General features: G+C 38.5%; 1 protein-coding gene and 1 long non-coding RNA gene across 2 annotated transcripts; both read left to right on the forward strand.

Annotated features, from left to right (window-relative positions):
* The first annotated feature begins 4435 nt into the window (after nt 1-4435).
* LOC149087676 (uncharacterized) lies at nt 4436-23443 on the forward strand. The gene is made up of 2 exons (XR_016192534.1): nt 4436-4611; nt 23074-23443. It is a non-coding gene; the product is annotated as an uncharacterized LOC149087676 (long non-coding RNA).
* On the forward strand, nt 13836-17899 carry LOC149087677 (TD and POZ domain-containing protein 3-like). The gene has a single exon (XM_089231578.1). The coding sequence runs from the start codon at nt 16045-16047 to the stop codon at nt 17011-17013; it is 969 nt and encodes a 322-aa protein (XP_089087704.1). The 5' UTR covers nt 13836-16044; the 3' UTR covers nt 17014-17899.
* Nucleotides 23444-26071: the final 2628 nt, after the last annotated feature.

Below are 26071 nucleotides of genomic sequence, written 5' to 3' on the forward strand. Positions count from 1 at the left end.
AGAAGTTACGAAAGTAGAAAGTAGAAAGAAGAAGGTAGGAAGGTACACGTATATATGTGGAAGTAGTATTGGCAGTGCCGTCTTAACGCATGGGTCCACCCGGGGCCTCAGGAGAAGAGGGGCCTCACAAAAATGAGATTCGGTTGAAATTTTCTAGAATTTACGAGGTAGGGCCTCAGGAAAACCAATTGGCCCGGGGGCCCATGATGCTCTTGAGACGGCCCTGAATATTGGGTAAGAATAACCTTCCCATTTATCTCACGTGTTTATCAGGAAATTATTGGTGATTTGCAAGTATTTGGTGTTAATGAAAAATTAAAAAGAGTCTACTTTGGTTAGACCATTTAGGGTTTCCTTAGTGATCTGGTATGCGTATATAGATATTTATTTATATATTATCTACCATGTTTTCCCGAAAATAAGCCCAAGCTAAAATCGCCAATCTGACGCATTTAGTATGTCGTTGCAACACATTGCGGATATATTGAACTATATAAAACGATAATGATTTTTTTATTATATATTAGCAAATTAAAATATAAATAAATAAATGGTATCATTGAAATTTATACTTCAAACAAATTATAGTATTTAAAAAAAAATTAAATTTTCGTTAACACCAAGTAGGCCTCCTTGGACGAGAGGTGAACATCCACGTAAATTGTTTTTACTTTTATCAAAGGAAACGAAGAAACTACTTACAGAGTTTCTGATGATAAATAAAATAGTAACATATGGCTGGTATTACACTATAAAAGTTTCAAAAAAGTTTTTTTTATAAAATTTTAAAAATACAACCAATAAGCGTATCGGTTACGTTTGAGCGAATATAAACACTAGATTTTTTTAGTTGTTTTCTTTCAAGTTTTGTAAAAGATCTTTTATTAAACATTCATTGTGTAATCCCGGCCATTAGTAAACAACCGGTACGATTCGACACTGGGGACTGAGTGAAGCGACGAATATTTCCGCTGGGCGAGGAAATACTCGTCCACAAGTTGTAAAGGTATCCATATAAGTAGTGGAAAAAAACTCGAGATTTTGCTGTATATAGAAATATTTTCCTCAATTTTACTTTTTTTTTTGGGAAAGTAATATTTAAAACTTTGATTTGAGTGGAATCCCAAACTCCAAAGATGTAAATAAATGTAAATAATTTATGATAATGCAAATTAAAAATATGTAACCTATATTACTCTTTGAAAAATGAATAAATGTGCAATCGTCACAAGCGAATGACCCTGATAACTAGAGCCCGGTAGTTCAGGCAAAATGCCATAAATGCCTTTTTTTTTGCCTGTTTTCAAACTTTTTTTGGTAAAAATGACTTTTTTGAATTTTTCCTGCCATATAAACGCCTATTTTAACATATTTTTAAGTTTATTAGAGAATTTCAGTGGCCATAATCTATACAACTTGACTAGTTTGAGCATTGAGAACAAAAGAATTGCTGTTTTTAAAATTTTCCAACTCTCTCGGTACCAATTATCATGATAAAGTCCCACCCCTTCCAGCCCATTTCAACGCGAATAAGTGGTCTGAGAGATAGAGAAGTTGGTGTTGCCGCGTGCATAAACTTTGCTTTGACTGGATGGCGTTAGACGTGGATGATTTTGTTTCAGATAAACGCAGCCCATGTTAGACAGGTAGAGAGGGAAATTAGAAATTTTTATTTCTCCACATGCTTTACATGAACATGTCTCGCTCAGGCATTGGACTGCATTGTATATGTATAGCTGACCGATTACTGTTCCAAGAGGTCATCAATTGACGTCATGGCTCACACAAGGCGGGGTAGAAGCAGACAGGGCTCTGGGTCCCATGTTGTTCTGCTGATATTACCATTAATGCACTGAAAACAACCGAGGCTATTTATTTTGTATGCATATTCGCCCTCAAGGGTGTGCGACAGATGAGGCCACACAGGGCCCCGCGCTTGAAGGAGTCCCGCATACGTGGTAATATTTAAAAAAAAAACTAATTTTTTTACTACATTAGAACAAAGATAGCTATTTTTCAACTGTAGAAATGATAATGATCATTCCAAATAAACGAGAATTATTCAGAATTTGAAGGAGTCCCCACATGTCGCCTCTACAGGCTCTGCGCCTGGTAATTCTGTGGTGTTTGGTCAGAACATATCCAAAAAATGACTTTTTGATTTAAAAAAATAAGTCTCTCTCTCTCTCTCTTGCTAATTATAACTAATTAGAAGTGAGACAAATACGTGCGTACTGCTAAACAACATGCTGATGTATGATATTTTAATTTGTATTTGTGTGTATGCTTTATTTTTGATTTTTAAATGACAATGAGAAAATGATTTTTAAATGACAATGAGAAAATGATTTTTAAATGACAATGAGAAAATGATTTTTAAATGACAATGAGAAAATGATTTTTAAATGACAATTTTTAGTGCCTATTTTAGGCATTTTTAGTGCTTAATTTCTGGGCTCTACTGATAAGATTCCTTTTTTTTTTAAATAAGACATCAACGATGAGCTTTCTTTTCGATTTTCTTGGGAGCAAATAAGACAAGTGGGAATGGTCCTGGTTTCTTCATGATTTCTCACGCGAAAGATACATGGAGGAAAGAAATTGGGATGGAAAAAAATTGTGGTGGACCGAAAATGCAGAAAAAAATGAATAAATGCGTGATGAAAAACATAATTTATGTGAATAATTTGGTTCGGGGGAAAGCACGATCCTGCAACGTCATGGTTATCGTAGTGCATTTTATTCTTTAAGCCCCTTAGGGCGTGAGCTTTGACAATGGAAGCAAAATTTGTAATAAATGTACACAAAAGTTATGGCATAAATAGCACATTTGCGCCTGTTAATGGTGAAAGCTAGATAAGAAGGGTATGTGATGTGAAAACAGCATTGTAGTACCTCAAGAGACAAAGGATGGTTCGAGATTCAACACCCAAAAGAAATGTTTTATGAAATTCAGCGTTTGCAAGTTTTTGTCGATTTTTTGTGTAACCATCATACAGAAATGTCTTCAGAAAGATAAGAGTTATTCTACCAAAAAAAGCCTTCACGATGCTCCTAATATAAGCCCTACCCTGAAAATAAGCCCTAATGCATTTCTTGAAGCAAAAATTGATATAAGACCAGGTCTTATTTTCGGGGAAACACGGTACTACACAAATTAGTGCATTGGCTGTTTCTAAATGTTTTTTGTTTACCCTCAGTATCACTTGTTATCAATGATCAGAGCTTTGTGTTACAACCTTTGCCTCGTTGTTTTTTCCAGAATTTTCATATTTTTATCTCTTTTTTTCGCTAATCGGGTTGAAAGCCGAGATGCTACATGCTGCTCTCTGTGGCGAGTCTTCGTTAACGGTGAGGTCGACTCGCATTCACGCCTCGAAAGTGGGAACCACGGGAAACCAACTTTAGCCTACCTCTGTGGCGTTGATGGGGTGGTAGTTGGATTTGATTTAGAGTTCCACACATATCTGACAAAGAAGCAGTCGACACAAAGTATTTCGTTGGCACGTTACCTCATTTGTATTTTGCGGGTATTTCAATCATGCATTTTTTTTTTCTTTCTGGTGGCCATCTTTAATTTCTATATTAGTGGAAATGTTTGGCGAAAAAAAGAACAGAGCCTTAAGGCTAGTATATAGATATGTCCTCTCGACACTTGTTGATACAAGCTTCATCAAAAGACTGGTCATTTGTGGAGATCATTAATTCAAGGAAAAAAACTCATCTCTGACTCATCTCAAACTGTATTAACAAGTGGAGAAGACATTTCTATAAGCATGTGGCCATCTGGTGGCCTATGTCCTTCACGAGCTATTAGTTGATTGTTGCCGCCGTCTATGCACGGAGCCATTCAACATATACTGTATATACGCTCCTGCAATATTCCATCTGTTTCCATAGCTTAGAAGAACACTCGTCCGGCAAACTAGGGACCGGGGTTCGTGTCCCCGTGGGGGGGGGGAGGCTGAGATGGGTTTTCTTCCTTGTAATAATCATCTCCACAAATAACCAGTTTTTCGATGAATCTTGTAGCGGATCATGAAATGAATGCTTGAAAGCGTTCGCAATTGGTTGTTCAGTAATTTGTATGCAGTGCCGTCTAACCGCATGGGCCTCAAGACAATAGGAGGCCTTAGAAAAACGAGTAGTTGAATTTTTTCAGAATTTTCCAGTTTGAAGCCTCAGAAAAATCACTTGGCCATTTATCACTATAGCTATATCATTTGGCTTCATGATGCTCTTTAAGACGGTCCTGTTTGTACGGTATTGTGAAGAAGAAGAATTTTTGAGCTGTTTGAACAGGACCCAACTGGAATCGGTTTTTTCAACGAACATAAAGGAAAGAGTAAACGAACGGTTAGAACCACTGCAGGGGGTCGTGCGTTGCAAGTTCAGCGCGCCAATGTACACGCGGCTTTAGCAGAATCCGCCAATACATGCGCGAGGTGGCCAAGATTACATGCGTGAGGTTGTCGTTCAGTCGTTCATTTTAGAAACCTCGGTTCATCCCTCCCTTCAAAGACGGTTGAAAAGCAGCCACAGGAACCAAATTGTTGCTTATAGTGGAAAGTTTGTCAAAGAAAAATCGAATCAACTTTGATATTTCTCTTGGTGAGTTCGTTTTTACTATTCTTTGGTTGTTTTTGTCCCATTTGAGAACGGCAGTCGTAACCGTTGGTTAATGAGCGTGTGTAGAGGCCATCAGTTGACGTGCACAGGCAGGGCCGGGCTTAAATGTTTTGCCGCTCGGTAGACGAACAGCTTTGTGGCCCTCTAAAATACATTTTCCCGATCCCCCGGTATCCTCGAGCTCGCCAGATTCATACAAGCACCCGCAAACGACTGTCAAACTATGTACTACTACGGGGGGTTCTCAAACTTTTTCCACTCGCGGCGCTTCCCCCCCCCCCCCTATTCAATTCTTATCCGCGAGCTTCGTCGGCTCCCCATAGCTGTTTAGCAAAGCATATTTTCCAAAAACCTTTGTCAGGGGCACCGCGGCGCACAGTTGGAGAACTCCTGTACTACTATGTTGTGATAATAGAAAAAAGACGAATGATAATAAATACTGGCAATAGGGCACCAACCGCCCAGCGAGAAAACTTGTGAGCGTGGCCCCGAGTACTTGAAGGTTTACCACTGATCTGCAATCGTGGTCCCGCGAGGGGGAAGAGGGGCGGACAGAGCTATAGCCCAGAACGATTCTTGTTTTTTTTTGTTTCTTTACCATTTAAACCATATATGCTCCACCCATAACCCCCGAGCCAATTGGGGGTCCTCGGAATCCTATGATGTGGCCCGCTACCTGAAACCTAATTTAAAAAAAAAAGAAATCAGTGGCGACTTAAGTGACCCACGGCACCTTTGCAGAGTACTTCAAATGGCCCATGCCTCATCACTCAAGTGGACCGCGGCACACTTTCAGGTGACCTGAGTGACCCACGACACATTTCCATAGAACCACAACTAGATACTTTGTCAGTCGGGGCAAGAACGCAGTTTGGCGCCCTCTTGTGATGTTGAAGAGGTTAAAGGGTGAAATTTGCACCCCTCCGATCCAGGACAACAGATGCGCCTGCTCTCCTCTAGTTGCGCCCCTGTATTTCTTGATTACTCAAGTGGCCCACAGCACATTGACAAATCACTCTAGTGACCGGGGGCATATATTCACAATTCATTCGAGTGACTCGCGGCACAGTTCCAGTGCACTTATGCGGCCCGCGACACATTTTCAAACTAATGAAGTGGCCTCTCCAAAAGGTTGGGCACGCTTGCTATAAACTCACTAATAGAGAAAGCCGCGAAAGAGTAGAGTTACCACAATGGGAAGGCCGTAAGGGCTGGAGCACCGCTACCCAGGAACACAACTAAACACTTTTTCGGCAGGCCAAACGCGCTTCCTCCCCCCCCCCCCTCCGTGTAGTTCCAAATCCGTCGTTAGAGAGAGAATTTAGCGCTCCTTCCGTTCCAGCGCCCGTTGCCCCGAACCTGCGTGAACACTTGGCTTGAGGTAAAAAGAAAAAAACCCAAGCCTGTTATTTTTCCTTATCTTGGAAAGAATCTTGAGCTATTGCTTTATCAAGAACTCGGAATCTTTCTCAATAAAAGATATTTTATTCGGTTTTGCGGCCCCTAAAATTTAGCGACCCGGTACAGATGCACTTTTCGCATCTGCCTAAGTCGGGCTTTGCGCACAGGTGACCTGAATGAAATGAAGGGCCGGTAGGGGGGGGGGATGGTTTCTGTCCATAGAACAAAATTTCGCCAGGAGACAGAAAAAAAAGTTTTTACCGCTTTCCGTGCATGTGGTGGACTCTGATCACTACAGCCCGGATTATATGCACTTAAAAAGTGGCAAAATATGCTCTAAAAATATGCAAATATGCACTTAAAAATACCAAAATATGCATTTAAAAATTCAAAATACTATCTTTACACACATTCATATCATTTATGGGTATCTTTTCTGCCACCTCGTCCTGAAAAAAGTTAAAAATTCGAAAGTATGTACCAGAAATGAGAAAATATGCGGCAAAAAAAAAACATATATGCATATTTTCTATTTGTTAGTGCATAATCATTTACCTCCTCACATATGCATATACTGCATATGCAAATAACTTCTAAATATTTTTTTATTTAAGCATTTTCAATTTCTAGGGAAAAATTTAAAATAGTTTAACTAGGGGCTCTTAACCTATAAGTTCTTTTTTTTGTTTTTAAAGAAAATAATTGTTTTTTTAATAGAAAAAAGTATTTTAAGAAAGATCAGTTTCCAAAATTTGAAATTAATGATAGAAGTACGTACGCATAATTAATGCAAAATAATGCGAGAATCGATGAAAGAAATTATTCCAAAATTAATAAAAATCCAGAATTAAAAAAAAAAGAAGATAATTTCAGAATAGATGAAAGCCTTTCAATAACTTGGAGCCTCTTTTTTGATTTGGCACTGGTTCCATTCCTGTTCACTCACCACCTTAAGACGCCTACCACTGGCTACAGAAATTTCTATTTAAAAAAAAAAAACAATTTTATTAATTAGAAATTTATTCAATACGCATATTTTTAAAATTGGAAATAGATCTGGGGAACACATAGTTGATGTTTTTAAGTCGTTGCTGAAAAGGTTAAGAACATCTAATTTAAATTTGATAGTATAAATTTGACTTCAACACACTAGGAAAAAAAAATTAAAAGGGATTTAGGGTTGTGGAAAAAACTTCCATTATCTGAATGTCTGAAAGTTAACAATGGTGCTGTTTGAAAAGAAGCACCCATGTCATTACATCCAGCTAACTCTGCATTCATAGCAGGTGTTCAGTGGGCAATGTGCTGTACTTTTCCATGATAATATCACAAAAGATGTCCAAGGTCAAGGGCTGTTCAAAATACCAAGTCAAAGGGATGTTTCGTGTTATAAGATTATCGTCGATTTCATTTAAAACCAAAAACCATCCAATATCATGAATGATAACCAACTAAAAACTTATTGCTATTCGCAATTTTAATTTTATTTCTGTCATAGCATAACACACAACGGAATGTTTTACACGGATAAGAATACGTTATAGAAATGTTAAAAATTTGAAAAAAAAATTATGCTTCAATTTATTTGTTATTTTTTGTATTGTTATGAACTGCTTATGCTCGTCAACATTAAATTGAAATGATTTTTTGAGGATATGTGAATACAACCGAAAGAAATTTATCAAGAATTTCTTAATATCTGAAATAAAGCCCTACAAAATAACACCATAATTTCAAAAAAAGTGCAGTGAAACCTCGATATAACGATATAACTTTTGATTTGCATATTCATTGTCATTGTACCGGATCTTATCGTGGAAGCTTCTATTCAACTGAGGTTCCTGCATGACCCCCACAAAGGGAGTGGATCTGGCAAGGCTCCTGCCTGGGGCCGTAGATATAGAATCACATCTGATGACAACTTTTTTGTTTTTCTCACTACAAATTCATATGGGGGCGGGGCATGAAGAGTCTGATATTAATGATTCTGTATTTTCCAAGTATGTGGATAATTATATCAATTTTTCTCCATTTCATCGATATGGATATTAAAAAACCTGACAAACACCAAACAAAACCTCTGTACAATCGTAAAGATTACTTAATAATATTAATAAACAAAGATAACATAGATAATTTGTATTTGATTTTCAACTACAGCGAAACCTCAATACAGCGATACTCTACGGACCATGAGGAAATGCCGTTGTTGGGAGGTTATCGTTATATCGAGAGATAGCATGATCATCAGGCGCCTCCAAATTTTAAGCTATTGTTGGCATCTCTTCTGAGTTGGCGTTGTTAATAACACGTAAAATTCTTTTTTTAGTATTTATTCGCAACAAAAAAAAAATCAAATCAACCAGTTGGTGAATAAAATTCAGTCAGTTGGTTTCACCATGTAAATTAATTTCCTTCACTCGTGTGCAAAATTAAGAGAATTTGCGCATTTTGTGTCTATTTTCACAAAAGTACTGAACCAAAGGTACTAATAATACTACCCCGAAGAAGTATGCAAATATGCAGTGTCGAATACGTAAGCGTACACGTGCTTGTGGGCGGAGCTGTGACTACGGAGGGGATGATGAGGGCACGAGGGGTTTTCCACAATTCGTGTGCTCGTACTCCTCGGTGACATTCGCTGTGTTTTTCGCAAGTTTGGTAAATTTTATTTAAGGTAAAATGAGTTGCCACAAACGTATTGATGCCGGAATGAGATGGAAAATCATCGGTAGATTGGAGGCAGGGCATTCACAAGTGCAGGTGGCTACAGGGCTTGATGTTACGCCCAGTGTCGTCTGCAATTTGATTAAACAGTTTCATGACACTGGGTCCATATCGAGGAGAAGACCTGGGCAAGTCGTCGGACAGCCAAGACGACCAATGAGGATCGTTATTTGGCACTTTCAGCGCTGCGTCACAGGACTGCTATAGTATCACAGCTCTCACGTGAGCCGCATGCTGCCACTGGAATTCGAGTTTCACGGTTTACTGTTGCCCGAAGGCTTTTTGAGCAGGCTCACCTGCCCAACGATTACCTGGAAAGTGATGATATTCGGCGTATGGATTGGCCAGCTAGATCTCCTGACCTAAACCCTATAGAACATGTCTGGGACGCCCTTGAGAGGGCAATTGCATCTCGCCACCCCCCCCCCCCTCCGAGAACCATCCCGAAACTGAAAACTGCGTTGCTGCAGGAGTGGGACCGATTGCCACAGGGACTCCTCAACTGCCTCTTGTCCAGTATGCCTTCGCGCTGTGTGACCTGCCTGACTGTGAGAGGGAGACCATACCCCATATTAGACTCATTTACGGTTCGATCTCGCAACGTGGATTTTGGTCATTCCTGCAATGATGAGCTTTACTGCCAATCATGCGTTCGTACTATGACTTTTATATGGTACATCTGTCATAACTGTGTATTCATACCTAATTTCATTAAAATCTGTCCCCTAGTTTTTCAGAAATTCGACATAATGTGCTATTTCCCTTAATTTTGCACACGAGTGTATTTTTTTCCCTCGTTTTATTAGGATTCTGGTTTTCAAGTAAAGCCCCAATCAAGGAACAAGACCAAAAAACTCAAATACGTCCACGCATTTTGCCCTGAATGTGTTTTTCTTCATAATCGTGAGGCTGTAGAAAAGTTTTTGGATGAAATGAAGAATTCGTCTACGCTAGACTAGAACCCGAGGTATACGGCATCATCAACATTCACAATGTCAATGGAATCCTAGAGCCAGCTAAAAGAACAAAACTTTTTTTTTTCCCAGGAACTATTCCATATATACGCATGGAAAATATCAACTGAAACTTTATTTTTGCAATCGATATAACGTATTCTTATTTATAAAATCACACCGTGATGTCTGAAACAATAGTGATTGTAGTTTTAGTTTGTAATTCAGCAGTTGCAGTTTCTTGATGACTAACGCCATTTTCTGAGTTCTTCAACCTTGTCTTTAATCAAATCAAATGGATTACTTTATTTATTTAATATACAAAACCTGAGCAAGGCCAGTAGGCGCCAACTCCACGGGTGCACAATTCAAACAATGAATAAAATTGGAAAGAAACGGCAGGGAATATCAGTAAAAGCAATAACATATTCACACACACGAACATATGCAAAAAGGAAGAATGCATAAAAGCACGCACTAAAAAATAAAAATCCCCGAACGCGAAACAAACAATACAATAAACATGTATACACATGAAATTATTAAAAAATCGTCGCATGTCATTCCAAATTAAAATAATGAATAGAACTGATGAGAAAAAGCAGTAATATCAGTAAAAGCAATAAAAGGACCACACACAAGAAACGCAAACAAGGGGGAAAAATACATGAAAAGATTACACCTATTAATAGGTATAAAAAAACACGAACACTACATACAATGTATATTGTAAATATACAAATAAATATATATACAAATAAATAAATATATACAAATAATAATCAATATTCCAGGATTGGACGTATAAAAACGGCAAATGTGTGCATGAGTGTAGCAGGATCACATTTTTTTATAGTCCTTTCGTAGGACATAAGAAGTGCGTCTCACTTTACACACTATATTCGAATAATGTAGATCGAAATTTCCGGAATTGCAAATGATTCCCAAATCGGTGTAGGAAGTGGTTTTCTGGAGCTCTTCGCCACCCATCGAGTAGCTTGAATTCATTCTGTGTCTCCCCCCTCCCCCTATGTGCATGATACCACTTTTGTAAACGGATATTGGAAGGCGATTCACTACAGTACAGTCCAGTTATGTAGACGTTGGCGAAATGAAGCTGTGTGTGTTCAGACGGAAAAGAACAGTTTAACATCATCAGCAAATCGTACTAGTGGAATTGGGTGAGTGTAAAAAGTAATATCATGCGTGAATAGTACAAACAGTAGTGGACCCAACACCGAGCCATGAACCACGCCGCTAGACACGCATTATGTCCCCCATAGGGGATATAAGCTGGTCACCCAGAGGGTGGAAGAGCGTGGAGAGGGTGGGCCATGGTGGAAGAGCGATGCGACGCCCGGAGCACTAAGCACCGACGCGGGCAAAAAGACACAAAATTGAGGTTACATTGAGCGAGGGCGCCACAGTGGTAGTCGGCTGAACTTGGTTTTCTGTGGTTCTCAACTTCAAGGTGCGAATGCGAGCCTATCTCATGGAAGACGCTGTAATTTTGGACATTAAAAAAATTAATCATGGCTTTGATGGTTTCATAATCAAAATCAGTTTATTTCGATCTGGCTATTCACGCTTTCACTGAGGCTTGATTTGAACAATGCACAGAAATAGGACGAGTTGCAGGACAGGATACATCTGTGACATGGATGTGTGCTGAACAATATTCAGAAAACCTAAGCCGCTCGTCAATCAGAATTCCTAAATAGTACAGGATGTATTATATTGAGAAACATCATCAAACTAGAACCCCTTCTGCCACCTATCAGATAAAAACACAACTGTTATGATTGGGATTGGTGGCCGGTTTTTGATTGATGTGCCAAATAAAGTAAAAATATATAGTATGATATTAGAACATATTTTTTAGCAATAATATAAATTGAATTTTCAAGTTTGTTACAAAACTTTAATTAGATCAACTACAAAATATCAAATTTTTGTAGATAATATATATTTAATCAAATAATCATAACTAACCTCTATTAATAAGATATAATCGCATTTACTAATACAGTTGACGCTAGATTTAAAAATGAGGATGGGTAATCATATATGCAATATGATGAATAATTAATGTTAAAAGAAACCCATTAATTGCAACTGAATGACGACTTAACAGGCTGATGAAGTGACGTTCTGTCACAGCCCTGTTAAGTGACACTTTCTGTATATATATATATATATATATATATATTTTAAATTAACTTCCTGCCTGCTTAAACTTTCTTTTCCCCCCTAGATTAATAACCCAATATGGGTAATATTAAACTCTAAGTAGTTTAAAAAAATAATAAAATATACAACCATAGCGAAAATTGCACTACTAGTCCAGGATGGCTAAGAAATGATTCAGGGGTATGCACTGTTTGCCAATTTCAGTCGGAACCCACAGGCCACTATGACATATTTAGGATTTTACAAAACTTTAACAGTTAATGCTTGTGTGTAGTAAAATAATGTTTATGTTTACTGCAAGAAAAAAAGCGTCCTCGGTTATTTGCAATTGTCAAGAACGATTTCTATATGACGCCCGCGCGGGACACGGAAAATAAACACTAAAGCGCATGTGCGGAGCCGCTGCTTTCTCGTAACGCATTACGTATGAGGTATTACGTAATGTAAGAATTTATTTATCAATCATATATATTGCTGTCCCACCCCTAGAGGCATACAGCGGTAAGAATTTATTTATAAACGATTTCTTTGTGTGAACCAATATTAAAGATAATCAGGGCCGGACCAAGTCATTCAGCGGGCCGGTGCAAGAACAGTTTTGCGGTCCTTTTTAATTTTTATATGTATGCCCCACCCCACGAAAGATATGATAGGGATTAAGCCGTCCGTCAAATTGTTTCAGACATTTTTACTAGTCCTTGTTTTCAGAAAGGTTTGGAAATATTGCGCTAGGGCAGGCATCTTCAACCAGGGCCGTCTCAAGAGCATCGTGGGCTCCCGAGCCAAGTGGTTTTTCTGAAGCCTTACCTGGTAAACTCTAGAAAATTTCAACCGGCTCTCATTTTTGTGAGGCCCCCCCCTCTTCCTTTGAGACCCCCGGGCCGTGCCCAATTGGGCCCATGCGTTAAGACGGCATTGTCTTCAACCTGTTGCTCGCAAGCACCATAGTGCTCCCCGAAGCACTCAGAGTGCTCAATGCTCTTGTCCGAATCGGTGCTTGCGATCACTTGATCAACGTTTCAATTGGATGCCTTGTACATATTGCATTCACGGACTGAAATCATCCTGATTCCATGCATTCGTATGCCAAACCTTGCCGTAAGGGTAATCTTCTTTTGGTGATGGGCAAAAGGCAGTGCTCGGTGCTCGCGACTAGAAAAAGGATGAAGACCGAAGAGACCTCCACGTTATATCAGGCGGCCTCCAACTCATTTACTTGATAAGTGAGGGAGAGATGGGAAAGAGGGAGTCGTAGCTTGTTCGCGGAGGAATCGCTCCGTGTGCGCAGACCTTCACGTGACATCAGCAGTAACTGAAACTAAAACTAAAAAAAAAAAAACAAAGAAAACATCATTGTACTATCTAATACTTGCTGATTTGGCAATTACTCGCCATTATAACATCGCCAACAACAACAACTTTTACAGCAGAGGTCTACAACTTTTCAGACACAGCGGGTCAAACTGAAACTGCCCCGCGACGGCTACCAACCCATGTGATTTATAGACATCTTGATAAAACGTGGGGACAATGGGGGCTCCGAGTTGAAAACAGATTTCCATTTATTCTGAAATTATTTCTTTTATCATTTATCAATTTTTCGATTGGTTCTCAAATAATATTTTTCACTAATTCTGAAAAAGATTGATTTATTTTCTAGTTAATTTTATATTAATATTAATTATTTTATAATCTTTCGGATTAAATTATTCGATTCTCTGGTTAATTTTAATGTGAAATTACTTTGATTTTTTAATTATTTATTTCAGTATAATTCTGATATTGTTTTCATTCTCAACATTACTTGAAGTCATGTCTTTCAATAATTTGGCAATTATTCTTTTATTGATTGTGAAATAATTTCCATCACAAACTACGAAACTATTTTTCTTCTTGATTTATAAGTTGTTGTTTTTTTTCAGTAGTTGTGAAATTATTTGTTTCAAAAGTCAAAAAGGATTTCTTTCGGTAATTCTGAATTTTCATCAGTTCTGGAATTATTTATTTTTCGTTTATTTTCGAGAATTATTTCTTCCACTTATTCTAGAATTATTTTTCCTTCGATTCCGAAATTATTTCTTCCATCTGTTCTACAATTAATCGTTTTTCAATATTTTCCACCATTTTCCGAAAATGATCAGCGGGGCCACGACAAAAGAGCACCGAGGGCCAAATGTGGCCTACGAGCGATGCTTTGTAGGCCCCCTTTTTTTTACAGCGTATTAATGCAGTGATATTTACCTCGGTTTACGAATTTTTCGGCTAACGAGGACCTTTTTCGTGACTTTTCTGCCTCGACTAACGAACATTTCCGTAGATACAGATGCACGCTCTAACGTAAAACAACCGCATCGTGACGAACTGAATTTCGCGCCAATCATCATCATCACAATTGCTGTCACTCGATTTCAATTAACTCCTATCCACCTCAGAATCTTTTTCTCTAGATGCACCTCCACTTCTCTTTGGAAGTTTTTGAATCATTTCCATGTAGAATGAAAGAATCCACTACTGTAATAGAAAATGCATTGAGCGCAAAAAGGAGTCAATGCATTCTTTCAGTGCAAGACTCATCAATAGCCTCAAACTGAACAGTGTGGAAATTCGAGAAGTTGGTCTTTTTCCGTTTTCATGTAACAGACACAGAAATGAGCTGACGAAATCTCAAATAACTCCGAACTCGACAGGGTTGTGTCAACAACAGCTCTTAGTAGACTAGAGGTGGTGTTAGTTATGCAAATAGTGTAAGATAAAAAGATCTTCGGTTTCTCATCTTCCGGTCAATTCTAATTTATCCAATTTCGAAGCTGTTCATTCCAGCATCCAGTCAGTTCCTGTCCATTTTTACAGCGCTCCTTCTTGTTTTAAAAAACGAAAAGAAATTGATAACATAAGCCTGTAAAATACATAAATATCTAAGAATTTTTTCCTCATTTATGATATTTGTCGGTTACGCACTTTACAAAAATATAATAACCACGGCCCAGATGTTGATGGCATTTGCATTTTTTCTGCTTTGTTTTTCACTGTTAGGGCATTTTTCGGCATTTTCACGTTATTTTTTAACATTTTTTTGACAATAGATTGAAAAAACTAAATGAGTGGGCCTACCGCTTATGAAAAAATATGTTTGAATTTCTTGGAAAATAAAATAAAAGATGGGTTTTTTTTTTGGTATCCTAACCATGGTCATACACAGTATTTTCTCTGATTTGGGGGGGGGGGAAGTTCATTTTTCAGTTTTTACTGCAAAAAAACCTCTATTCCTCTTCACCCAGTACGCCAGTCATGGTCCCCCCCACATATAGTAGTAGGGCCGTCCGGCCAGATTCTTAATAGTGAATTTCCTGTGAAAAAATAAAAAATGATAAGAATCGTCTCAGACCCCCCTTCCAAGCTGTAGCCCTATCACCATTCCCCCCCCCCCTCCTTGTGGGGACCATAACACCTGCGTCCCTAACCGATTCATGAATTCAAAACCCATTTATTATAAAAATTGTTACTTTTGTTGAAATCTAAATGAGAGCGGGGAAAAACCTTGAGAGAAAAATTTGCATGTGGTTTTTCGCCGGTTTTTCAAAAGAATTTTCTTTACTATTTTTAAAATTACCTTCTTGTCGACTAATAATATGTTATATATCGTAATCTTATGACATATCTTAAACTGAAATAAATGAAAAATAAATAAATATTTTTATAGACATTTTTTTTCAAATTTTTAGAGCGTTTTTTTTCAAGTTTTTATGAAATTTTTTAGTCATTTTTCAAGAGTTTTTTAGGACAAAATCATCCGGGTCTTGATGATAACAATACCCGAATGATAACATCATTCGTGATTCTAATAAGTGGCGCCTACTGTACTTATAAACCAATAATTTTGTGTGAAATTTAAAGGCAAGAAAAATTTTTCTCTGCTGTATTCATACATTATAAAAGAGAGAAGAAAATAGCCACACACACGCACACTTCCAAGGATATTTTGATAATGTTGGCGCAACAGCGTCGATGGCAAACCCTCACCACCTGTGTTTTTAACTCTGAAGATAATAGCATCAAAACACAGAACGCCTTCATAAGTTAGTAGGCCTACTTAATTGATTTAGTTTGATTCCATCGGCCGAACTAACAGCTTTAACAGCGATTAATGGCGCACAAATATGACATAATATGGACGCGAATACCGAAATGTAGAATCGGCGGTGTTCTGAAATTCAAGTCTGAATACTTCCATGAGCTTAGAACGGGACATTCTTGGTACCTGGAGTTGGAAAAACAAGGAGAGAGCGTGGTTATACGACTCGGTTTGGAAACATTCGAATGTCCGGACATGCAATACTTTGTGATGTTTAGTTTTGTTTTAATAAGATCGCACCTTCAGGTATCGACAGCATCTGAGTCGTCCGTATTTTCAAGCTCCAGACTTGTATCTGAATCGTATGAGTTTCCAATGAGTTTAAACAAAATCGCCATCAATACTGCGGTTTGTGTAAAATTTCAAGAGAATCATTATATACCCTTCCCGCCTGATGTGACCGTGCGCGAAACGCCTAGACGGGAAAAATCGAACAACATGCGGGATTTTCTTTTTTTCTTGCAGAATGGTGATTTACACGACTTGGTCATTAGAGTCAACGGTGAGGAAATCAAGTGTCACCGATGCATCTTGTCCTGGAGGTCACCATACCTTTATGAGATGATCAGATCTGCTAACAGCGAGTGCAGCGGCAACAAGCGACAGAACTCGATAGAAATAACAGATTTCAGTTATGAAATCATGAGAGCCATGATAAAATTCCTGTACACGTCGGTATGCCCGAAATTGCCTGAAGCGTCTGGCATGGGTCTATTGAAAGCTGCTCAAAAATACCAAATTCTAGAGTTGAAAGATGCCTGCGAGGAAAATCTGATTTCTGGCATCAACGTATCGAATGCGCTAGACGTTTTGCTGTACGCGGACATTCACTCTGCGACTAAAATCAAAAAGAAAGCCATGGATTTCGTCTGTAAGAATTTTCCGGCTTTCAAGGAAGCCGAGCAATACGAGCCTCTGATGACGAGGCCGGAACTTTTCCGTGAATTAATGTTGGCTAAAGCGAAGTACGAAGGATCTTAAGAAATTTAGTCTGAAATTTTTTTAAGTGATATTGACTTTCGTGTGCATATATATGTGTCAGTGTTCATCAATGTGCAAATAAGCGATCATAATAATGCGTTTCTAGACCATTTTGTATGTAGGTACAGTATCTATATATATCTTTATAATTGTTTTATTTTTTTTTCACTATTCCGATAAGTATTGACATGCATTATTAAATTTTCGTATTCATATAACTAAATTTTTTTCTTATAAAATTCATTCAAGTGTTTTTTCCCCCGATTATTACAACTGTGATTTCTTTATCTCCGAGTTTGTTTATCCCTGTATTGTTTTTTTTAGTTATAATTTGCATCTTTTCTGCATCGTTTAAAAATTTGAATAAATTTTACATCATCTCATCATCATGATTATATAAATCATATTTTATAGTTTACTCTTCTTATTTTTCTGATTTTTTTTAAAATTAGTATTTCCTCATCCGATTCATTATAAATTATTTTCTTTGAAATTCATTTAATAGTACTTTTTCTATCAAAATCGAACCACATATTTTTTTTCTTTCCAATATCATCACTGTAATTTATTATCTCTGAATTCTTCACTTACAAATTATTATTATTATATTAAATTATAATTGTTCTATGTATAATTATTAATATTTGTTCTTCTTTGGATAATAATTTGCATCGTTTGACTGAAAACTCCTTAAACGAATATCGTGACTGTGATTCATCTCTGAATTCTCCTCCATGTATTTGGTTCTTATTATAATTTAGATCTTTTGATTTTGAAAAATTCATATAATTTTAATAATTTTAGTTATTTTATCATTCAATAAATTTAATATATTAAAAAGAAAAGAAGATATAAAAAATTATTTACTTGAATTTTTGTTTTCATAATGTCCATATTGTTTCAATTATTCATTTTTTTATTACAAATTTCCTCTGATTATTTTTATTTTCATGATCATTTGAAAAATTCTTATAAATTTCAATAGCTTTCATAGCCTCACCAGTTAATAAATTTCACATATTCGTGTTATTTAGTTGGATATTTATTTAAGTTTTTTTTCCCCTTTAACCTATTTTCGAGTTTTATTTTATTCAATGTTCTGAGGACTTTATATCATAAATTTAATACAAAAACCATTATTTTCATATTTCACATTATGTTGCGCGGACTTAGTTTTCGTACTATTATCACGTTCTTGATCTGGGATTGCTCACAAGAATTTTGTATTTACTTATCTCTTGGTTACAAGTCTTCAAGCAAACCAAAGATTTAAAAAATTAGAAATTCTATTTTTAAAATTATTCACACACGTGACGAAAAAAATCCCATAGAATTTCTTCGCATTTACACAGTGAAATCGGCACTTATAACCTTGATTTCTATGAGGGAACGTCCTGCACCTGTCTCTCAGAGTGATGCTGATGGTGATTATGATGTCTGTGCGAAAAGCGTCATAATCATCATTTTCTTAAATATATTCAGGCTGAGTAAACACAGAAATAATAACTTGTTCACAAGAACGGAGAATTTTTTTTTTGTTACACAGTGTTTTATTTCATTAACCCCTTCGCTTCTAAGCTACTGGCAAGAAATTCGGATGATCTCTATTTGACGAACCGCCAATAAATATGGTAACCTTGTCGTAACTTAACCGCACGTTAGAAAAAGTAAAAGGAGAAGGAAAACGAAATTAGAAGGGAAAAAAACCAAGAAAGAGTAAAACAGTAAGGTAAGAGAGTAAGTATATAAAGTAGATTCCCCTTCTCACCCTCACCCTACCTACCGTTTTTACTCTTATATGTATATAGTAGAAAGATGTACATCACACATGTATGGAAAAAAAATCACTATCAGGGTGTAGAAGTAACGAAGAGGATAAACAATTATAGAATTACAATAAAGCTTCGCGATTATGAGGAGAGAGAAAAGAAAACAGAGAGAACTTATTTGAATTTATTCCACCGGCGTTTCGGCGCATTATTCCGTCCTTGATCGTTGAGTGGTTAAAAAAATGGTCAAGATATGTACTCATTGTTGCAACACCCATAATTCGAAATCATTGTTGAAATCGCCTTACAACATGGAATTCGACAATTTCTTTCTTCATTCTCCCAACAAGGATCCGTGCCTACCGGACGTCGATCGACGAACGAGGACGGTCCATCTCCGGAGATAAGGTCTGTTTTTCATTTCAATTTACAATTGCATTACTATATATTTTAAGTAACATTTAAATAAATTCCAACCTAAATCACCATCTTGTTTGCTTTATTCGGTTAAAATATAATTCTGACCCTCATTGTTAGATTATAAATCACAGTAAAATTCCCCCTATTAACGCACAACCCTCAGATGCGGTCTCCCCTCTTTTACGGCCAAATAATAATTTCCCCTTGTATAACTAAAGAATGGATTTCAAACCCCTGATTAAGCGTCACCCCTCTTTTGCGGGCGAATTTTTTGTCCCGCTGGTGTACTGACAGGTTTTACCGTATTATAAATTAATAACAGGTCTCTTATATTACATAAATTATTTGATCGTAATCATAATCCTATGATTTCAGTATGAATAGTCCACTGAATAGCATTAAGAGTTAAAACACCAAAAAATTATTAGCGTGGAATCTTAATATATAAAATAATCGAACAATTATTATTTTCATCAAAAATAATCCATAGGTAAATTATCGGGTCAACTTGAAATCGTCACGTGGTGATTGAAGAGACTAATTATTTGAAGCGGGTTATGGTTCGATACCATGCTCCAATCTCCACATTCTGAAGTTGGTCCGGTTCCTTCAGGAAAGGATTTCTCACGGGTGCATAAAGGCCGAGAATGTTACGGGCCCTTCTTAAGAAAGAATTTCTCACTGGCCCATAAAAGCTGGGAATTTTTCGGGGCCTTCTGAGGGAAATGATTCTTCACTGGCCCATAAAGACCGGGCGTTTTACGGGCCTCTGGATAGATTTCGCACTATATTCATAGTGTAAAAAAAACAGAGATATCGACCCCCTGCTTTTGGGCTAGAGCCCCTATCAATCAGAAGCGCCGAAAGGTTGGAAGTAACCAGTCACCCGTATATACAAGACTAAAGAGGAGAGGGGTGTATATGCATTAGCTATTTGAGGGTTGTGTGCCCCCCCCCCCCCCGCAGAATTTATCTTTGAGGCGGGAGAGTTCAAACAGCCTGAGCCCCGAGGTTTTTGACCTATGTTATCAACCTCGAATTGGGACGAGGGATATATCTTTTACTGCACAACTACCTGTAGACAAAGTCATCAAGTTCCCTTAAAAAAGCAAGGTGGCCATGAGAAAAAAAAAAGACCAAAATGGGGTCCACGGACTAGGCTATATCTTAGGGGTCAACAAATTTTCAGGCCAAATTTATAACGGAAAGTCTCAAGCTTGGCGTTAACCTTCATATTATAACCAAATAAGGGGGTTAAAATTCTTAGTTCTTGACAAAGACATAATACAATTACAGTAAGACCTCAGTATAACGTCGATCACTTTTAACGTCAGTTTTCCAAAGATCCCTGAAGAATAATTATCAAATCTGGTGTTTACTCGTTATTAAAACTCATTTATAGTAGTTTCATAGGGTCGAAGTTATACCGAGGTCTGACTGTATAACGGAGTAGAACCTCACGATAACGGATCATCACGGGAACGGAAATCTTGTCCGCTGTTGGGGAGGGGTGAGTATAATCGACATCGTGAAAATGTCAAATAAACATTAGGTATCTAGTAGAAAGAATTCAGTGGTGCTTCCAATAACGGACACTTCCGTTAGCAGACACCTCCGTCACACGTCCGTTGACTGACATTTTGTCCGAGTACCGTGTGATAGGGCTTTAATGTACCTTCATTTCTTATTAGCGGACATCGACCGCTAACGGGAAATTTCGTTTGCATGGACGGCCGTTATTGTGAGGTTATGGTGCCTCTTTCCTTTTCGGCACTCTCTACACTAATATATAGTACGCGTCACACAATAACTTGCGATTACATTGATAACCACTATCAGGACTTCCAAGATAGTCCTGCACTGGGGAGTGGCGAACGAAAAAAAGGGACAATGGCAGACTCACTTACTCGGCGTAGTGTGAAATTTTACTATTTGCACCCATTAGATCGATACCTACACTCGGACACACACTGGAATGTCGCATTAAACCTTATAAGCCGGGGTCGAGTGAACGTCGTTCATTGCGTAAATCTTCTCAGAGTAGTCCGCAAAACTCGAAGTAGTCACTATTATGGGTTCGACTATCGCTGCAGCGGTACCGCCCGGTGGCCATCTCTGTCCTGTACGGGATATTTATGGGGAGTAGCGGACGAAAGGGTCAAGTTGCAGACTCACTTACTTGGCGTAGTACATGGAAATTGGCAGGGCTTTAATTCGTCACTCTATGGTCACACCCGGACAAGTCTTAAGCACTTTATAAGCCGAGGTCGAGTGAACGTCAACAGTGCGTAAAACTTCCCAGAGTAGTTCGCGAAACCCAGAGTCATCGTCACCAACGCAACACGCATGTCACATGGGACATGATACGGTAAAACCTGTCTTAGACACCTGCGGTTTCGTTCAAAATATACAAAAGCTAGAGAGGTATCCACAAGATAGAGATACGTGTTTCCCAAAGTGAGCAATATTTTCCCCTAGGAGCGATGGAATGGGGGCAGGGGGGTGCTGTAGAAGTGTAATATAGGACTTTATGAGTTGTCTCGAAGCAGAGCCGGACTTGAGTACCAAGGAAAATTTTAGGGGACCGCAAACGGGATAAAAGTACTTTGATTACGCTGGCTTAACTTAAAATTCTGTGCAAGGCAGGCCTGTGCTTACAATCCTAGGGTTTTGGCAGAACTTCCAAAGCCAATAGTGCACGCGGGTTTGGTGTCCCTAGCGCTGAACCAGGAGCGCTAAATTTTCCTTTCAGCGACATATTTATTACTACACGGGTGAGGGTTTACGAAATGCATTCATAAATGCTTGCCCCGGTTGAAATTAGTTGGATCTCTGGATAGATAGTCGATTATCTAGCCCTGACGGTCATTCCATTGTGTTGCCCTAGGTACATATATTGTAGACGTGGCTCCCTCAAACCTTTCAGCAGGGGTGTTACAGCTGCGATCTTGCCCCGAGACAGATTTTTCACTGGCTGCTAGGATGCCCGATGGCACTGGAGGATCATTATTATGACTGGTTACATACAAATTAAAACTGGTTACAGTCCAACATATAGGGATGTGTCCAAGTTGTCAGGTCATCTTGGACACCTCCAACTTGGACATGTGTTGTCAGTAGACGTCACTCTCGGGGTAATTATTTCCTGCGCTAAGTTTTCTTAGTACCAGAGGACATCTTAGTGAGGAAAGGTGGGAGGACCCTCAAATTTTTTGGTATCTTCTCTCAAATAATTAATTATCTAAAATTACAATTACATACTACAAAAGTAATACTTCAGGCAATTTTAAAATTATGCATTATTAATATAAGTATCAGACATACTATAGTACATAAATATACTATAGTGCCGGACTCGTGATGCGAGGATCCGGGTTCGAACCCCACAGTGGCGGTCGGCTGAAGTTGGTTTTCTGTGGTTCCCAACTTCAAGGCGCAAATGCGACCCACAAATGTCTCGCCACAGAGAGCAACAGTCCTACAACGGTAAATCATTCAACCATAACACTTCACTCATAGTTAGTAAAACTGGGGGCAGATGACAGCACTACACATAACAAGCATTACACAGAAACAAACTATACGTCAGGTTGCACTACACGTACACGCACATTCCCGCATGTACCGATTCGTTGGGGGGTTCCGCGGGGGGGGGGGGGTGCATGTGTGGTGTAGCAGTAGTAGGTAGGGGCTCGGGGATCCATGATGTTCTTAAGTCAGCCACCTCGTTGGGCAATTTGCCTGTTGTGGCGTTGTATTTGTATTTGTATTTGTATTTGTATATTTGTATTTGTATTTGTAATTAAATCAATCAGTAGGAATAGCCCCCAAGGCACTAATTAATATTAATCAATGTATTTTTTTTTTCAAGAATTTTTCCTCAATATTCTCTCATTTACTTTCAATCCCATGTACCTGGCTTGCGGATAACTCCGTGGAAATTTTTGGAGGACCTTCCACATCGAAGAGAAGGCCTTTATCCGGAACCTGAGGATCCCTGTTCCTAAACTAGACGATACGACTCGCCGGTACAGTGATAGCGATTCCCGGACTCTGCCACGAAGCTGGGCTGGAAGAAGAGATCTCGGCAACGTCCAGTGGCAAAGTTCTGGAGTTCATTCTTTCAGTGACAGCGATTCTTAGACCCCGACACTTTGATACACAGCGGCATGTACCGTGAAAGAGCAGTTTGTTTGCGACGTGTATAGCGACATGAGTATAATAATAAATTGTGACGTATTTATGACGTATTCGAGTGTTTTTTTATTATTATTTCGATTTCGTACTTAATATTTAGTATAGAAAATGCTGCTGTTAATTTCAATTAACGGAACAGTTTTTTTAACCCTTTAAACGGCAACGACGCGATATCTCCTCTCCATAAAAGCCTCTTATTTCAGCATTGACAAGCCCAGGAATTTTGTAAAAATGATTTCTCAATGGAAAACTTTTCCCCCTATGCCCTTTAGTTTGCACCTGCTACTACTACTACTTCAGCAAACACCAACTCTGGCCATATCGCTATATTTCAATTTACTGCCATTAATGAGATGGCTTGGAAATGAAGGCGCTGTCTATTGGTGGTCGCCTCAAGTTCGTTAGGGAATATATCTTATCTATATCCTCCCTCGGGTTCGAACCCAGGACCGCGACAGCAACATTCACGGTGATAGACGAGCATCTTACCAGTTTGCACCTGCTAAAAATCGGAAGAAAACAACTGGGGCATTTGAAAAGGGGGTTTAGTGATTTCTATTACCGCTTAAAGGGTGAACTGGGTAGAAATAATAATGTATTTTAGAGATAATACCTTGATCGTTCATGTTTACATCGTTGAACATTATATATGTAAAAATATTGAAGGCACTACTGAGGTAATAATCATGCCCCCGTCCCCATAAGGGTGAGGTTGGTGGGACTCCAGCCTGGAAACCCTGGACAAATCTTTTTTTAAACACTATAAATTCGCTATAGAGGGGCTAGTGAAAATTCCTGGTTTGCAAGCCCACCAAAGATCTCCGACTGTGCACGGCTGAAGTGGCGGGGGGGGGGGGGGGTCATGGTACTAATGCTAGGCCTATACAAAAACTCTAATAACCTAGACCAGGAGTCTTCACCTTCTCAGACATTGCGGGCCAAATTAAACTTTACACAAAGCCCTCGGGCCACCAAGCCCTACCATCAGTAATATCGATTATTAAACAGGGTTTCCAAATTATTGAAAACTCAGATTTTTCAGTGGCCCAGAGGGCTCTTTATTGGTTTTTCCTTTTTTTTCCAGGTTTTTTTTTTTTTTTTTTTGGAATTTAACGGTTTTTCTCTGTGAAGTAGCTATTTTCTGCGGGCCACAGCAAAAGGCTCAGAGGACCACAGGTTGAAGACCCCTGCTTTACAGTAAAAACAGGGAGAAAGAATTCTTTATTTTCCTTCCAGCCTTTTTGGCCCGCCGCTGCGGTGGTCGAGTGGTCATAGCGACGGACTCGTTTCGCGAGGTCCCGAGTTCGAGCGCCACAGTGGTGGTCGGCTGAAGTTGGTTTTCCGTGGTCCTAGCTATAGACCTACAACGATTACAAATATTCAATCACTACACTCATAGACGGCAGCACTGAAAAAAATGAGGCATAACACTAGATTCGACGCACTCAGACAGTTAGGTACTCACACACACATTTCCGGCACAACTCCCTAGGTAGTACATAAATTGCCCATGGCGATAGACCTAAGTCGTGCTCGGTTTGAAAGAAAGGAAGTCATGGGAAATCAGAACCAAATGTGCTATTGCTTTTGCTTTGTTAGGTAATTTGCCCTCAGAATTCGAACTTGTATTCACAGGGCCGAGACTAGGGAAGGGCAGCGGGGTCTGGTGCTCTAGGTGCTGAATTTACTGTTTGTTTTTTTTTTTGTTTAAAATTACGGGGATCCGATGCACTTCAGATCCGGGATCCACGTTTTTTTTCTCTCATTTGCTAGCTAGCACGTGCGTCTCAGGTAATCTGATAATATAGTCAGTCATATTCTCTTAACACTACTTATGCTGGCGAATTTCAGCTGGAACGATAAAAGTGTTTTATCGTTTCTTCTAGGCAACGCTGGAGCAATATTGCAACCCTATTGTTCTTGACTCTCTCTCTCTCTCTGATCAGCAGAGAGGTATGATGATAAAAACCCAGAAAGAGAAATACTCCAGCTTTATCTATTATAGGGGGGTGCCCTGTAAAAGCTAGGACGGCCTTTATCTCATTAACAAGAGATATGATAGCAGATTAAAAAAATTATCAACAGGCGTTCAAAAATTACCCTGTACTAGTTTTGAGAATGAAAATACAGTGTTTGACAACATAAAAAAAATCTTAATTTTTTATACGGTCCCCCTGTGCTTCTCAAATTCCAATAAATGTAATATTCAATGAGATAATCAAATTCGAAAAATAAAGAAAAAATGTGAAAAAACAGCTTAAAAAAAGCTAACGCGCAACGCCCCTTTCCCGCATTTACTGCTGTTTTTGTCCCGAATTTCCTCCGTTTTTCGAATTCGAATTATCTCAGTGAATAACTTAGAAACATGGACAAAACATTTTTGTTTGCATTATATAGGCTAGACAGGGCAACAACTTTTCAATTAGAAGTTGGAGTACAGGAGGACCGTGTAGAAATTTAGATTTTTTTATTTCGTGACACACTGTAATTTCACTCTCAAAACTGGTACAGGGTAATTTTTGAACGCCTGGTGATAATTTTTTAAACTGCTATCATACCTTTTGTTGATGAGATAAAAGCCGTCCCAGCACTTACAGGACTCTGTATATGTGTTACTGCCAAAGCCCGAAGTGCGGCGAATTCTCGAAATGGCTAAGAGGCCAAAGCCGATA

Source organism: Pholcus phalangioides, unplaced genomic scaffold (assembly GCF_987345545.1).
Source record: "Pholcus phalangioides strain wild (caught in Gottingen) unplaced genomic scaffold, Ppha-v1.0 ptg000004l_1, whole genome shotgun sequence".
Classification (NCBI taxonomy): Eukaryota; Metazoa; Arthropoda; class Arachnida; order Araneae; family Pholcidae; genus Pholcus; species Pholcus phalangioides.